Source organism: Chinchilla lanigera, unplaced genomic scaffold (genome assembly GCF_000276665.1).
Source record: "Chinchilla lanigera isolate Chin_1 unplaced genomic scaffold, ChiLan1.0 scaffold00014, whole genome shotgun sequence".
Taxonomy (NCBI): Eukaryota; Metazoa; Chordata; class Mammalia; order Rodentia; family Chinchillidae; genus Chinchilla; species Chinchilla lanigera.
The window spans coordinates 12905352-12923121 of NW_004955415.1; the positions used below are offsets into that span (position 1 = coordinate 12905352).

Below are 17770 nucleotides of genomic sequence, written 5' to 3' on the forward strand. Positions count from 1 at the left end.
GCATGTCTCTATTTGTTTTCCTGAGAAACCACTTTGAAGATATCAATACGTAGTACAACAACCATTGTTAATTTCCTACAACTTTGTCTGTAACTCTGTATTGTTTGTATTGTTCTTATGCTATTTTGTAAATGGATGTCTGTTTGTTAATATGTTTTCCTTCTTTTATTTTTAAAATAAATTTAAAAAATAATGTAACCTTCACTATAACCTTTGTTCTCAGGAAGGTGTTATCATTAGCAACATTTATGGATGAATAAACTGACTCTGAGAGATAGGGACTCAGTGGCATAAGTTTCTGTCTTACTTATCTTCTCTCATTGCTAAGACAAAATACCCAACACCCCAAATTAAGGAAGGAAGGATTTATTTAGCTCACAGCTTGTGGAGGTTTCACTCTGTAATCAACTGGCTCTAAGGCAGGGTAGCATGGCACAGAGGCAATAGTTCAAGGCGGCAGAAGCCAAAACCAACAAGAGCAAGAAAGAAAAGAAGCCTCTCTCCTCCTTTATTTTGTATGCAGGCTATCCACCTACACCATCTCCACCTCCTCTTCCACAAGCTCAAGATATTTACAAAGTAAGGACTCTGGCTCCCTGCTGAGTCACTTAGTTAAACTTCTCAAGTTGACACAATGTATCATTACAGTTTCCAAAGCTGTAATCACTGGAAACTGAATTTTAAAATAATTTTATCTGAATTCAAAGAATAGTAACAGTACTTACTGATAGTAACTGAAGCTTGTGGTAGACATATACGTAGCCTGTATATAATAGGTACTTTCATTAATTCATGTAATCCTCATACAGACTTTATGAACAAGAACTTTTCTTAGGCTCTAGCTACCAATTATCCAAGTGAATACAGGAATGTCATATATCTGTGCAAGAATTAAGTGGAAGAGCCTGTTCTGTCATCACAGCAGACATTATGCAGCCTGGGGTGAGGCTGTGCAAGCAAGTCTTTTAGCACAATGTATGGGCAAGTTTGCTTCCACATAACTCAGACTATTTTAAACAAGAGAGTCTTGCTGACAACCATCTTAGATTCACTAGTATATTACCATTAAGCTGTACTCTTTCTAGGGTAAAGGAGGTTGAGCTGGTAATGCACTCTTCACAGAAATGAAAGGATCTTAGTACATGGCAAGTGATACGGGTCTAGATTCAACCTTCTGCATGTAGATAGTCAAATTTTGCCCAGCACCACTTGTTAAAGAAGCTATCTTTCCTCCAGCATATGCTTTTGGCCCCTTTGTCAAAGATTAAATAGTTGAATGTGTCTCGGGTTGTTTCTGCATCCTCTATTCTGTTCTATTGATGCGCATATCAGGTTTTTTGCCAGGACCATGCTCTTACTATCACTGTAGCTTTGTAATATGACTTCAGATCTGGAATTGTGGTACCTCCTGCTTTGCTCTTGTTTCCCAGGATTGCTTTTGCTATTCTGAATCTCTTATATGGGAAATCCAAAATATAAATAAAAAGCAAAATAAAGGTAGTTAATAGGAAGCAGGGAGATAGATCTTTTTCAAATGGGAAGGTGATCAAGAGATGGAGGGAGCCAGGCATGGTGGCACACGCCTGTAATCCCAGCACTCAGGAGCCTGAGGCAGGAAGATTGTTGCGAGTTTGAGGCCAGCCTGGGCTACAAAGTGAGCTCAAGCCCAGCCTGAACTGCATAGTGAGACCCTGTCTCAAAAAAAAAAAAAAAAAGAGATGGAGGAACAGGAGAGGAAAGGGGGATTAAAAAAAAAAGAATTGCTATATGTTATGTACATGTACCAGCTCCCCACAAGAAATTTAATCATTATATATCGTAAACATATACATATTAATAAAAATAAAAACTGAAACCAGAACACAAAAAGAAAGAATCTTTTCAGGTGGCCACATCTAAAGGAAGCCACTAAATAGAAACTAGTCTGGTTATTCAAGGATTCACAGATGCCCAATTTGGACAAAATCTCAGTTATAATCAAGCTCCCTCTCCCAGTGCTTCCTGAAATCTACTCAGGAGACAGAGGTGACTCAGCAGCCCACAAGAAAAGAAGCAAATTTACCTAGACTCCCAGTGGACTTGTTTGTAGTGTAGAGTGCTATGGGCAATACAAGGCTGGCCTGTAGGGAAGGCTGTTCCTCTTGCTGCACCCTGCAGGTGAACACCCGCTCATGCCTCTGCAGTGATGTGTTCACCAAATGTGAACTTTCCTTGGTGTAGGAGCCATCAATATTATTCTTGGACACAAGTTCCTCCTTTCCCTTGAGTGTATGGCAGTCTTCCAGCCAGGTGATGCGCACATTCTCTGGATAGAATCTCTGCACATGGCAGGTAATGGTCACCAAGCCAGGGGAGACTGGAGAACGGGACACTGTTACTTCAGCGGGTACTGAAAAAGCCCAAAGAAAGCAGACAGTTATAGTGGGAAGTCCACTGAAAGCTCCCTGGTGGTGGGTTCCTCTACTTAGAGATAGGCTCAGAGCCTGTCATCAGGGAGGATTAAGGTACTGGTTAGCAGAAGGAAATATGTGGTGGAATAGCAGTGTGAATACATAAAGGAACTCATTTTGGATGGATGGATGGATGATGGATGTATGGATGCATGGATGCATGGATGCATGGATGAATAAATGTATGGATGAACAGATGGATGGAGAAATGGATGGATGGGTAGATAGGTGGAGAGTGGAGAGGTGGGTGAGATTGATGAAAACATCCCAATCTTTCTTTTCTTTTCAACTTTGGTATTAAACATGAAGTATAAATTCTACTAGAAAGCTATAGATCAGTTGATTCATTCTATGAATAGATAATTCTATGGTGTGAAGATTTATAGGCACTAAATCTTAAAATCCAAGATACTCCTAGGTACTAGTATTTTACATAGGAAGGAATTGCCCAAGTCACAAGTGGCATAAGTTGGATTCCTTTACAGACAGAATGCTTTCACCATAATGGAGCTTTGATAACCAGACTATAAAGCTGTAAGCAATTATGATTCCAGGCTTCTGAAATTAGGATCAAATACATCTATATCTAGAAATTTTTAACCAAATCTTTGAGTACCCAATAGAATATATTCACAATGAGGAATACTGAAAGAATTTTGAAATCTTATAAAACATGACACATTTCAGTAAATTTCATACGAATGCACTGCACGTGCAGCTGTAACCCTAAATTAAGGGCCAGGTGATCTGGATTCTGGGCCCTGCACCAATACTGTACCTGACAAGATTTTGTGCACTCATTGTCCCCCCAAGAATTTGGATCTAGTTTAGAGATTTCAGGTCTTAGTCAAGACCAGAAGAATAAATCTCTACACAACACTGTTTGAAGGAGCGAAAGGCATCTAACCCCAAAATATCCTTTCCTCCTTTTCCACCCTCCTAGACTTATAAAATGTTACCCATGCTGCTGTTGGTGGGTGAGAAAGCCACAGTAAGACACTGTCTCTGGGGGCTACCCGCTCTGCTCAGTCTGGTACCTTCAGTACCCAGGCCCAGCACAGGGATTTTCGCCAGGCAAAGGGCAAGACCTGAGAAAGGAAGACTAGGATGGTGGAGGCCTGGTAATAGGGTGGTGTCATGGGGAACAGGTTAGGGTGCAATGTCACCAAGCAAGTGGCTAATCTGGTGGCGTGGGGTCCATGGTTGCATCAGGAGAACAGAGGCCTGGGCACAGCTGTTGATAATGGCTTCCAGGCACTGTGCGGCCATGCTGGCACTGAGGAGACTATAGAGAGTTACTTGGTATGGTGGAGGGGAAGCAACATTTAGAGACACCTATACAAGTCAGGCATGGTGGAACATGGCTGTAATTCCAGCACTCTGAGAAACTGAGGTGGGAGGATTGCAAGGTCAGACTCAGTCCAGGCAACTTAGTGAAACTCTTATCTCAAAACCAAAAGCAAAGAGGACTGGGGATGGGAGAGAACCATACACAGTCAGGCTGCAGCTTCACAGACATCATCAAGAAAAGAATTGGCTACAACTTCATTCTGAAAACTATGTGTCATTAAAATAATTTTATTTAACGTATATTTTAATTATATATAGACTGTAACTGCAACTGTGTACCACCTCTTAGGAGAAATAACTGGTCGGAATACAAGGAAGCTGGCATGATTTTTTCGCCAAAATTTAAACTATAGCACCAACAAGTCCTTCATTTTAAATTCCCCACTCACAACCACCTTTGTTAAAAAGTTATTTTGAATGAAATTATTTGAGTGTTCTATCAGCCTTCACAGGGCCCTCTTTTAATCAAAGTGTTTCCCTTTGAAGTACCCACAGCATCATTATCATCAGAGACATTTTCCTCCCTCTTCCTCCGTTTCTAACACCTCAAAGCTTTGCCTGTGATCCCAGCAGTAGCCCAGGATCATTTGCATCGACTTCCTGAAACACAACTTTTGCAAAAGCTCGATTTCACTGTGCCATTGACGTGGGTTCTACCTGCACAGTTTGATCTGACGTTGTCAGGGTTCCCTCAACACCAGGCTGACCTCCCCCAGCAAGGGGTTCTGGGCTCTAACACCTCTGCCAACAACCAACCTCTGGGCAGCAGTGCTAGGTGGTGCCACACACAGAGTCCCACCTGCAGCTCCCAGAACACCTCCCCGCTTCTCTGCCTTGGCTTTCCCTATGACCATGAAATGCCGTCTACCCATGCAGTCATGTCCAACTTCCCCTCCTTCTTGGGACAACTCTACACCACTCTTCAAAGTATTCCCAGTTGCTCCCCCAGGCACCCAGATTAATAATTCACCCTTTATTGTATGCCGTCTGGCCACCCACAACCCAACCCTCAGCATTATTCCCCAACTCCCCCCTCGCCAAGTCCTGGCTTCAGGCTCTGCTTCCAGGGAAACCCAAACAAAGATCCCTGCAGAGATGTTCCACGACAGGAGACCCAACCTAAACTTTGTGCTGTGGTAAGCAGGGAGCAGCCTGGTATAGCAGCTCACTTGTGACTAATCATATTTTCTGACTATTGCTTCTCAGCACAACTGTCTTAGCACTGGGGAATTAGATAACAAATAGTTGGATAAGGAGGACCCCGGCACTATCAGCTCCTAGCACAAGATAGTGAGCTGGGGAATTAGCAGGCAACCCCACAATTGGTACCAATAGAAGAGTTGGAAGTCTGGATTTATTCACCAGCTTTAAAAAGTTGCTTTGCACCCTAGTTTCCTTCTGTAAGCCCCCAAAAACAACAAGCAATGTAAGGCAGCTACACACATTAACTAAGTCAATTCTCATGATGGTGCTTTGCTGACTGTGTGCTGAGCCGGAGGCGTTAATGTCATTATTTTCCTCTATGGAAAACAATGTGTTTACTTCTGTGACAGTGGCACACTGGTCCTTCTATTTTTGTGGATGGGAAAATGAAGAGAAAAATATTTTGTAAATTTTGAAGTCCAATATGCATTAAGGATTTCAGTTTACTGCTACAGTATGCAACCTCGGACCACTCACTTGACTTCTCAGGAATTTAGAGTTCTCAGGAACACTGAGCTGATCACTAAGATTCTTTCTAGACATGATACTTTATGACTTTACTGATTTACAGATCTTCCAAGCATGGGTCCAGCCCATGAAAACCAAGAAAGCAAAACAGACAAACAAAAAATTAAACCCATATCCAGCTAGAAGTAATAATCTAATACAACCATAATCTGTAAAATTTAGAAGTCCCTAAAGCATTTAATATAAATAATAAAATTAATTTCCGGAAGATATTCTATCTCTATTTTACAAATAAAGGAAGTGATTTCTGAGAATAATTAAAACGACAACAACAAATGCCGCCTTCGTGCGGTCAGTACGCCGTAAGCACTGGGCCAAGTATTTTACAGGTGTTACTTATTGAATCCTTGCACAGCAAAGTGAAAGCTTTTCTCAGTGAGAAAACTGACAATCAGAGAAATCCCTAGCCCAACTCTGCACTGACTCAGCCAAACAAAGAGAAAGCTCTTACCACGGAGGTACTGGCTCAGGCTGATGTTTTTCCGGAGAATCAGTGACGACTTCTGCTTGACCTCACAATGGACAAAGGACATCACATCATCTTTGTCCAGTGGGACAGACACAGTGCTGGTGATATTAAAGGTGTCGCCGCTAGAGAAGATCTTAGTCTGGGGCTTGGTCTGGAGTTTGTGGTTGTTTTTGAACCAGGTCATCGTAATAGAACGTGAATGTAATCTGAACACTGTGTACGTCAACTGGATGCTTGTGCCTGGCTCAGACCGCTGCTGGGGACCTTCCAAGTTGTCATGGATTGAAGACATCTTTCCTGCAAGGAGAGACCCTTGTGAGCCCGTGTCACAGTTGTTTGAATCCCTGTATGAATGACTCTTCAGAATCTCTGCTGCTTCCCTTCCATGGGGCTTAAATGTTCCCTGAAGATAGGCTCAAACGGAAGCTGCTGTCAGAGGCTGGACAGGAAGCCACAGGGGACCACTCAGTCCTTAGGGAGGCAAGCATCACACAGCAAACACCCATATCACATTCTGTTCATGCGCTCCTTCCCAGTTCACTGAGTTCTCACAGCAAACCTGCTGGAGAGATCCCATTCCACAGGTAAGGAAACTGATTCCCAGGGGCTGAGTATCTGTCCAGGCTAAACCTAGTCCACGGCAGAGCCACAGGTTCTGGGCCACAAATCCTCCCAGGGTTTGTGCCCCTGACCACTACTCAGCCCTGTCCTTGGTCCCTCTTAAAGGGGAGATCCCTTAGTACTCACAGGCAGGTCATGGGAAGAGGTTAGAGTACGGGCTTTGGAGGCCCACTCAGTTTAACTTTGCATTCCCAAGCCTCCCATGGATGAGTTTGAACAACTTAACTAAGTCTCAGCCCCTCATCTGTAAAGTGGGGATGATTCTTCATTCTCAGAGTTAATAAATTAAGTAAAGGAGCTGCTGTAGACCATGTGGTACATGCTAATGACTCCACAAAGGGCAACCACCAGCACCATGCACAAGGACCATCGTGGACTTGCTCCTCACTGTATTTTTAGAAAAAGAAAAGGCTCAGAGAGGGTTAGGGACTTGGTCAATGGATTTACAGAGAACAGAATGGACATTGGAACTCAGGAATTCTGACTTCAAGCCCAGGGTTTTTCTGCTACATCATGGTCACCTCTTCTGGCTTTATACTGATCAATGATCTTTAACTTTCTGGGCACTATGGAGACTGCAAACAATCATTTTAGAGCCGTGTGTGCCCCACTGTCCTGATGCCACGCAGGAGTTAAGGAAAGCAAACCCATGGGTCCCAGCAAGGTAGGAATAATAATCATCACCGCAGGAGAAGAGCTGACTCGGAAAGAGAGCTGCTTTGCCTGAGGTCACACAGATGGGCAGGGACAGCCCTGTAGTGTGACACATGTCCCTGAAACTGCAAACTGTAACCACCTCCAAGCATAAGGGGCTGCCCCTGTTCCAAGGAATGGGGAGCTGTCTGTGGTGTGATAAAACTCCAGGATAGGAGCTTTCAGGAGGCCCCACAGTTTAAGCACCAATTGTGGGAACTGAATGGTGCAGGCAGATGTGACAGTTGAGGAGAAATGAATATCGGAAATAGGGCATTTAAGATGCAGATCTGAGAAGAGACTTGAGAGAACACTAAGGTTTGATTCTCTGGCAGGATAGAAGAGAAAATTACAGGAAAACACACTGAATTTCTGAACAGACAGCTGCATCCTAAGCTATCCTAAGATGCTATCTAAGATCTCGGAGATATTGCTCCCTGTGCTACCTTCCAGCTGTCACAGGATCCAATCAAGTGGGTGTAGATGCCTGGTACAGAGTAAGTGCTCTGTGATTGTTAGCCAAATAGGAACAGGGCACGGTGTGAGTGTACAGGGGAGGGAGTGCTCAGGAAGAGTCTCTTGGGGTGGCTTGAAGACGTTCCCCCTCAAAGGTGAGCTAATGCCCACTAGAAAGAGGCCTGAGTGCCTGAAGAGGCGGAGGCTGCCCTCTCCCTGCAGCTCTGGAGCTCATGAAGCTGCATGGGTGGCTCTGTCATCAAAGCTATGCTCTCAGTCGCTCATTCTGCATCCACAGGCCAGAGATTCCGTATGCAAGTGAAGAAGAAAAATAAGACCGAGGTGGGAAAACTCAGCATGAGTCAATAAATTACTAACACAACTTGCTTCCAACGAGAAAGGAACGGTTTGAAGCTTTTCACCCAGACCTGTACATCCCGCTGGGTGGACGTTTTTCCGCTGGGCAGCAAAGGGGTGCAGATTTAAAGGTGAATGAGATCATTGCCCTGAGAATTCCTACAGAAGGCAGATAAAGGGCAATTCTGTCCGGGAGACAGAGAAGGCAGCATGGAAGTCTTGTGTGTGAAGACCACATCCCTCCACCCTGTCTCTAGTAGCGCACCCAGGCTGTCCGTTCACTACACTACACAGAGGCACATGGCAGGGAGGAAAAAGCTCCTTCCCCGCTGTGTGCTTCTCTGAACACCTGTCGCTCTGCACGCTGACTTTCCCCGGGTTCTCCCACCCCTCCCCAGTCATCAGATCGCCCCTCACAAGGCACGGGCACCCACCCCCTCCGGGCCAGGAGTACTTCATCCCTCCAAGCGGATCAGAACAGGACCGAAGGAAAGCAGTTCTCACCCATCTCAGTCTGAATTGCCGGCAGGCAGCGCCGCCTGGTGGGAGAAATCATTTCAGGCCGCGAAAGTCAGATGAGAAGAAACTGGGGTTAGAAGGTGGAGGGGAAAAGGAAGAAGAATGGAAGCCGGAAGAGGAGAAAGAGGGGCTTACACCATCCTCTGTGAGGGCCTGCAGCCACGCTCCTTCTCAGCTAAGGCAGTCAAGGCTTCTGGCCTCGCTTTAAAGCTGATTTTCAGAAACTTCCACTGAGCCGGGCGTGGTGGCGCACACCTTTAATGCCAGCACTGCAGCAGGAGGGTCGTTGCGAGTTTGAGACCAGCCTAAGCTACAAAGTGAGCTCAAGGCCAGCCTGAACCGCATGGCGAGACCCTGTCTTTTTAAAAAAAAAAAAGATCAAAATATAAAAATAAAAATAAAACTTCAACTGAACCAGCCTTGATTAACAGCCTTCCTGGAAGGGACTGGAGCTTGGTTATCCTTAAACTGTCTCACAGTCAAGCCTTAGGTAGGGTGGAGAATTTTCACGTTACCAGCGCATGGAATGGGGGAGGAAAGACCTCTCCTTCTTGGTGGGATGTTGCAGAGGGGGAGACAGCACACTTTGGAAGTGGCTGAGCATTTTCTCAACCTCTAGGGCGTCTGCCTTCCTCCACCTTTACCCAGAGCTCCTCTGAGCCCCTGGCCTTCACTCTGCTGCCCGGAAGGGCTGAGCCAGAGCTGCACTCACCTTTGCTCCTGGTGGAGGCCTGCGCTGTGATGACCGCCTTGACTGGGGCCTGATCACCCTGGACCACCCAGCAGGCAAACTCACTGCCGTCCAGTGTGGCCTCCTCTGGCAGCATGTGCTCCAGAGAGTATGTCCCATCTGGGTTGCTTGTGACCTCAGGGGATTCCTCCAGGATCTTATGCCCATTTTTCATCCAGATGAGCTGCAGGCGTGAGGGGTAGAAACGGCTCACGTGGCAAGTGAGGTTCACTCTCTGATGATCATGGCCATAGGTCTCAGAGGACTTGGTGATATTCAGGGAGGGGATAACTAGACAGAGAAGCAGAAACTAAGCTGGTGAAATTAGCGTCTATCTGCTGGCCCAACCTGGGTTTCCCCATCTGAGGAGCCAGCCTCAAGGTCTCTCACTCTTTCTATGCTCAGTGTAAAGCAAACTGTGACAAATATTAATACCTATTAAATATGGGTGGAGGTACAAGAGCATGTGGTACATTCTTTTCTGTATGTTTGAAATAATTTATATGATGAAATATAATGGTAAGAATTATTAAAATATAATGTCCGTGAGGACAGAGACTCATTTTGCTCATTACTGTAGCCACAGCACCTAGAACAGTACCTGCCACACAGTGGTTATTCATTACTTACTGAGTGAACAATAAATATCTAGAATTAAAAATCAATAGCAGTGGTATGTAGTATGATTGAGAAATATGGTGAATGTTTAAATTTTTTAAAATGTGTTTCAGTAGAAGATATATTTCCATTACTGCCCCCTCCAAATACTCCCCTTGCTTCAAAAACACTAATCCCGTCACTCTTGCCACTTTCTAAAGCAGTTCTGGGAGTCCTTTTGTTTTGACTTTGAAGAAGGCCAGAAGTTGCCTGGCGCGAGAACCAGTGAACAAGGCGGACGAGCACACACCATACTGTTTTCGCAGCCTGTTTTTCCACTCGATGACACTTGGTAGCAGCATTCATTGCATTCTTTTTATTACAGCTCATGAAGATACAAAAGAAAACTTCCAGAACTGCTTCAGAAAGTGGTAAGAACAATACGATAAGTGTGTTTGAAGCGGGGGGAGTGTCTTGAGGGGGACTCATGGCAATGTGTCTCGTACTATAATAAAATTTTAATTTAAATATTCGCTGTATTTTTAGTATACCTGTACTAATTGAACAAGGATGGTTTAAAAAAGGAGGATGGGGCCAGATAATAACAAAAATGTCAGATACTCACGAGCAACTTGCTGCAAGCCAAACTTTGTTTTGTATTACATAAGGAATAATCTCCTTAGTCTGCAGAAGAAACCTGCAAAGTGGGTCTTAATTTTATGCCCACTTTACAAGGAAACTGAGGCATAGAATAGTTAAGAAGTGTGCCCAAAGATGTGCTCAAGATCTCTCACATCTCTCGCAAATGTGCCCAGAGATCTGTGTATCTGAGATGAATACACACTTCTCAGATGAAAAAATACAAATGGCAAATAAATATATGAAAAACTGTTCAGCATCGTTGGTTATTTGAGAAATGTAAATATTTGAGACTCCACTCACTCCAGAAAGAATCAAGAAATTAACCAATAACAAATTCTGGTGGGACTGTGGGGAAAAATGAACCCATCACCACTGTTGGTGCAACCACTAGTGCAACCACTGTGGAAATCAGTGTGGAGATTCCTCAAAAAAAAAAATAGGATTAGAGGTCCCATTTGACCCAACTATTCCTCTTCTGAGTATTTTCCCAAAAGAATTAAAAACATCATATCACAGCAATATATGTGCACCCATGTTATAGCACCTCAATTTGTAATAGCTAAATCTTGGAAGCAACCAAAATATTCATCTACTGAGGAATGGGTAAAAAAAAGATGTGATATTTTTATACATTGGAGTACTACTCAGCAATAAAGAAGGATAAACTCAAGGCTTTATAGGTAAATGGATACAACTAGAGATCATACTCGTAAGTGAAATAAATCAGACTCTCATATGTAAACATCATATAGTCTCCCTAGTGTAAGAAACTGAAAGAGTAAATAAAATCCAAAATACACAATAGATATTGTGAAAGGGAAAAAAACTGCTCAAAAGGAAAGAACAACTGGGATAGGGGAAGAAAAAAAAAAAGTATATATATATACACAAACTAGCTAAGATAATTATACTACTAATTTCAATGAGTTCACTGAAAGGAACAGTTTGTGCTTATACTGTTTGATCAGTTTTGCATGCTTATATTTTGTAACCTGAGCAACTACTTTAAAGATAACAACATGCAACATAATAACCATTGCTAATTTTCTGTTATCTTGTTTTGAAATTCTGTATCATTGTGTTTGTTGTTTTGTTTAAAATAGAAAAAAATTTTAAAAAGAAATGTGCCCAAGATCACAAAACTTGTGAAGTAGCCCAACAGAGATTAAAACCTAGACACAAAGCCAGCCTCTGGAAGATTTGTTTTTTCTATCTGCTTATATGTGATGAGGGGTGATGATGTGAAATTTCAGATCTCCACTTGTTAAATGAGGCTTTGGGCAAAAACCCCCCAGCCCGTGCTGCTAGTATACCCACACACACAAACACACTGCACAGCCCACTCACCGTAGAGCACTTGGGAAAGGTTCATGGTCATTCGCAAGGGCTCATCAAGGTCCCTGTGAGCGACTTCACAAGTGATCGTAGACAAGACGTCTTCTCCAGTCAGTGTCACCCATGCCTTGCTGGTGACAGAGTAAGTGCCATTGCTGTCCGCTGTCCAGTACTGGGCTGAGGCTGGATGTTCGTGACTATTCTTAAACCAGGTGACATTGAAGTGCCCAGAGCTGAAGGGTCCAGCAGTGCAGTTGAAAGGTTCTGATATTTCTGGAATTATCCTCTGAGATGGGCCCGTCAGAGAGATGAAGGGCTGCCCAGCTGCAAAAGACAGAGACTATGACTGCGCACTGACAGTCGGGTGCATCCAGCACACAGACTGTAAGACAGATGCATGGTATAAAGGCCTCAGGGACTTACTACCTGTCCTGTGCTTGGTTCCGGCCTCAGGGAGGTCACAAAGAGATAGCAACAAATAAAGGGCAAATACAGATCCAATCATACCTCAGGCTCAGTGTCCTTGGAAAACCCAAAGAACCCAGAAATACTAGGAGGACTCATTCTGGAAACATGATCAGAGAAATATATTTTAAGCTAAAATTGAAAAAGGAATAGGAACCAGCCATGGGAAAGGGTCCAGGAAGAACATTCTAGAAGGCAGAAACAGCAGGTAAAATGGGCCTCCGGTGGGAAGAGCTTAGAGGACCCAAGAAACGAAGAAAGTTGTAGGATTTGGGTGTGAGTGGGCAAGAGGCCCTGCTAGAAAGGAGCCCCATGGGACATGGTAACAATTGTGATTCCATCCTGTGTGATCTGTTAAACAGAGGCTCAAGGCAGGCTTTTTACATTTTTAGAAGACTGCAGAGGCCAGCAAGGAGGGTGGTGGGAAAGGAGCAGGAAGCCGATCAGGGAGGCTGAGGTGACAGCGGCCTGGCTTGGGGCGGTGAGAAACAGAAGGACTGGAGATGTATTTGGAAGATCTGGCCCACAGGATGGCAGTGAGGTGCATGGGGCGTGAAGAGTAGATGGAATTCTGGACAATGATCTCCAGGTTTTTCTGTTGAGAATCTGGATGGATGGTGGCTGTGTTTGTGAGAGGAAGAGAACGGAGCAATGACCAAGTAGAGACAGGAACGGCCAAGCATTCATTTTGGACATAAGTATAATGGCTTGAGCGTGGAGTCAACAAGGGTGGTGGCCCTCCCAGTCGGGTTGCTCCCATCAACACCTTCCAAGGCACTCCCCTCCCCATTTGTTCACCCCCGTGACAAGGAGTTCTCTCTGTTCCGGGAAGCTTTGTTCACTCTCATGGACAGGACTAGGACAAGGTATTTCCTGCTCCTAACCTCAGCTCTGTCTCCTGAGTCATCCCAGGAAAACTACAGAGCAAGAGCTGTCCCTTCTCCTGAGGACCGCCTGTAAGACGTGCACAGCGAAGTCTCTCCAAGCTTTTGCTGCACCCCGGACCACTGCTCTGCACCAGGCTGTGAGCTGAGCACTGGGGGTGCAGGGACAGGACGCTGGCTCTCAAGGAGCCTCTGGTCAGGCAGCAGGGGTAAAAGATAGACATACACACCCGCAACGACAGCACAGGGAAACAGGGGGCAGAGGGCAGCTCAGGAAGGCTGTGGACCTGTGTCCTCGTAGCCCACAGCTCTGGGACTCAGGCACTGTGCTCCCGCCTTATCCCCCACCTGCTCACAGCCTGCTGTGTTTATAAAGCACATTCAGGTGTACATGCCCACTTCACCCACAGTCCAACCATCGGCAGTTGCTATTGTTTTCCCCACTTCCCAGAAGGGAAGAAACACTCAGAAAGACTTAGTGACTTGCTCAAGGCTACCCAGACTGTCAGTGATGAGGGATGAGTGGGTTAGTCTGATTTGAGGTTCAGGACTCATTATTTGGGGGGTATCTCTCTGCCTCTGTCCTTCCTGCCTGCACACACACTCTGACCCAGGCCAGAATTCTGGGGGGTCCTCTCTGACCACCTGGCCTCCCCCAGTTCCCCCTCCTGTGTCATGTCTTCCTCCTGTGACCCCCAAGCTCCCACTCTTTTCCCACAAGGTCCACATGGAGGAAAAGAGGCAAAACACCACCTGGTGGGCAGGAAAGGGCTCAGCCAGGTCTCCTAGATCTGTCGCGCTCCTGCAGCGCAGGGAGCTGCACTTGGCAATCCTGAGGGCTCTCTGATCAGGCAGCTGAGGGTCTGGTGGGCAGGACGCAGAACTCACCTGTGAGTCCCAGCAGAAGGATGGCCAGGGGGTGGTGCAGGGCCTGCCCGTGTGTGGAAGACATGCTGAGAACCCCACCGTGTCCCTGAGCTGAGCTGGCAGCAACCTAGGTGAGGCTCTGATCAACCTGGAGGCCACCGCCTAGTCTTCTGCCAGCCTAGGGCTGCCTTATACCTCCCGCTGCTCACTCCCAACCAGGCCTGGAGCAGAGCTATAAACCAGAGTGAGAGAAGTGGTCTCTGTGGAAAAGGGCCCCGCCCAAACTCCTAACCCACGGTTAGGGAGGTGGCTGCTGCCTCTGGTGCTGAGCCAGACAAGGGAGGGGCTGAGCTCTGCCTCGAGCTTCCAGCCACAGAGCTAGCCCTGACACCATGAGCTTTGGGGTCCTCTCTCCCTGAGGTTCCTCCTCGCTGAGAGGACATCACTAAAAGCCTGCCCTGAGACAGCTTCTAGGAATAGAGAGTGGATCAGTGGTAGTCCCAGCAAGGCTGGTGAACTAAGCCTGGACAAACATGACCAAACACAGAGCATGGACCCCACACCCTCCAGTACCTCCAGTTCTAGGGATGGAACCCAGGGCCTTCACACTGAGCTGCATCCCCAGACATTTTTTAGTTTCTTTTATTTTGAAACAAGGGCTTATTGAATTGCTAAGTTGCTCAAACTAGGCTTAAACTTGCAATCCTCCTGCCTCAGCCTCCTGGAGGGATTACAGGTGGGATTACACTGGGATTACAGGTGTGCACCACACCTCATTAGAGCTTGGACTTCAAAACCCAATCCAGGGTCTTCCACTTAAGTAGGCTCGCTCAGGGTCTGACAGGCATTTCCTGCTACCAGGGATTGTCTAGTGGCTTCAAGCTGGGAAAAAATGAATTGAAATGCAGCTGCCTGTTTTCCTGGTCTGCTGATGAAAACAACCTCTCCTGGGTCTCTCTCCACCCGTACTCCATCTGGCTTCCTGATGGTGCATCCTGACATACAGACATATACACTGCTCTGCTTTGTTACCCCCATGAAAAGACAACTTGCCATGAATTTGCTTTATGTCCTGTTATACCCAGAGGTCAGCACAGTGCTGGGCACAGCAGGAATTGCGTTCTAATGAGGGACCTTCGGGCACATCCCTAGGACTGAAGATGCAGCAGCCAGGCTGGGCTCCCCCGCCCTAACCCCCAGTGCCTGTGGTGTGCACATGAGGCTAATCTGGAGAAGTCTGAAAGCTTATCAGCCAGGATGGGGTGGGAGAGGGGTGTTACAGAGTTCCCCTTTCTCCCAACCTCCCCTACAGTCCAGCCAGGCGAGGATCTGCACGGAAATAACTCCCAGAGACTCGTGCCTGCAAGGGTTCAGCTGCTCTTTCTCCATGCAGCAGACATAGACTTGTTGGTCTAGCTTCATGCCACCCTGAGCAGGAGAAAGGGGAACTGAAAAGAGAGGGTGACAGGATAGCGGCCTAAACTTCCTCTATGCAAATTGGCAAGAGGGAAAAGTCCTTTGAGAGATCTGCCAGGGAGGACAGAGACCAAGCCTAGAACTTCGGTCTGAGGCTGCACAGATTCCAAGATCAGAGCTGTAGAACTGCACCAGTTCCTGGAAGAGACTGTACAGTGCACAGTCCACCATGCAAGCAGGTGCACTGGCACACACACATGCGCAGAGGCAGGGCCCTCCTACAGGGTCTCACCTGTGGTTCCCGCCCCCACCCCCAGGCTGCTGCCTCTGCCTTCGAGCCCCAGTGAATGAAGCGCTGCTGAGGGGAAGAGGTCCACACTTCCTCATCTCCCCTCCCAGAACTCACCACACCAGAGAACAGCGGAGACCTCCACAGGGAAGGAAGGAGGAACATAAAACACCTCCACATGTACCCTACCATATTCCTCAGCAGGGATCCATGGCAGCACTGACCAAGCTGAGGGGAGGGGGTAGGTGCTAAACTGAGGGTGATGCTGGCGTTTTACACCAGGCTAGTTAGGCCTGGGCCTTAAATAGGCCCTGACACAGAATAGCTTTTTCCTAGTTTGGAGAAATTATCCTTTCATTGTCATCCATTCATTCAGCATTATAGAGCACATTTCTGCAGGTGTCCAGAAATGGTGAGCTATGTCTGAGGGACCAGAAAAAATCAGGAAAGAGAAATTTGACAGAGTTGAATTGAAAGCAGTGTGCAGAGATATAAATAAAGCCAGTACAGGTGGGTACCTCTGCCAAGTTCAACTGTTTGACCTAGGGACTGCCCAGCACAGAGCTGTGGTCAACTTACTTTACCTCCCCGAACCTCAGTTTCTGCATCTGTAACAAGAGACTGATTATGTCTATCTAGTACTATTGGAATCTTACGCACATAGAATCTGAACTCTTGTTCATAAACTAGGAGCTTAATAAATGTGATTTCCATCCTAACAAGTATGACCTTCTCCAAACCCCTCACATCTCCTCTCCCCGCTAATTTGTCCTCTGTGTCCCACACTCGGCTCACCTCTGTCCTAGAAATATAGCGTAAGCTACACACAGAATTTTAGATTTTACAGAATCTACATTTAAAAGGTTTAAAAAGGTGAAATTAATATTTACTAATATAATTTAATCCAATATTCAGTTATATCATATCAATATGCAAACAATGAAAATATTGTGATAGTTTACATGCTCTTTTGCTTTGTTTTATTGAGACAGGGTTTTGCTAGGCAGTTCAGGTTGTCCTTGTACTTGTTGTGTAGCCAAGGCTTGCCTTGAGCCGTGGTACTCCTGCCTCAGTCTCACAAGTACCTCAGTTACAGGCATGCACCACCAGAGACATGCTTTTTTTTTTTTTTTTTAAGTCTTTGGATTTACTACAAAGTAAAAATGTTGTCCTGCCAAAACAATAAAGTGTTGTGGAACAAACAGCAACACAGCTTTTATACTACTTTAGTTTTTAAATTTAAATTTAAATTAATTAAAATTAAATAAAATTTAAAATTCAGTTGCTCAGAGGCACTAACCACATTTCAAACACTCCATAGCCACAGCATCTATCATAGTTGTGTTAAAGTTTCAATTTGCAATTAGTTACATAGGGACTCTTTCCCTTATTAGACCTTAAGCCCTGGGGGCAGGGACCACATCCTGTTCACTACTGTGAATAATGCCACGAGCATAGTAGTATTCAGTGAGAGTGTATTGAATGGACAATGAATCCATGGACAGTTGTGTACAAGGATGGTTGATGTTTGGATGGATGGGTCAATTGATTGATTGATCAGTCTATGGACCTATGGATTCATGGATAGATGGGTGGATAGATCCATGAATATATAAAAATAAAAGAGGATGTATGCTGTGGAATAAGGGAAGGAAGGAAACCAAAGGTTTCTTGTGAAAGTAGGCTGCCTGCTGGGCTTATGCACCTGTTCTTCAGCTTCAGTCACACCATCTACAGTCAGGGTACAACCACGGCTGGGCTGCAGGAGGTGGGAAGCTGTGGGTGGCCTGTTTTGTGAGGCTGGAAGGCTCTAGGAGAAGTGGGGACACTGGAGTGCTCCTGTGGGTTGTCTGAGTGGTGCCAAGGTGCCCACAGGTCTTCCCCAGGCTGAGCCATGGG

The 17770-nt window shown here is 45.7% G+C and overlaps 1 protein-coding gene across 3 annotated transcripts in view; it reads right to left on the minus strand.

Moving 5' to 3' along the window:
• Nucleotides 1–17770, minus strand: part of LOC102011198 (signal-regulatory protein beta-1) — a 58296-nt gene that overhangs the window by 7909 nt on the left and 32617 nt on the right. For all 3 annotated transcript variants that reach the window (XM_013512247.1, XM_013512248.1, XM_013512246.1), the window contains exons 3-6: nt 11963–12290; nt 9359–9667; nt 5983–6297; nt 2063–2389 (exon numbers count right to left, since the gene is read on the minus strand). In XM_013512247.1, the coding sequence (XP_013367701.1) occupies nt 2063–2389; nt 5983–6297; nt 9359–9667; nt 11963–12290 (1279 nt within the window). The remainder of the gene's footprint in view (nt 1–2062; nt 2390–5982; nt 6298–9358; nt 9668–11962; nt 12291–17770) is intronic.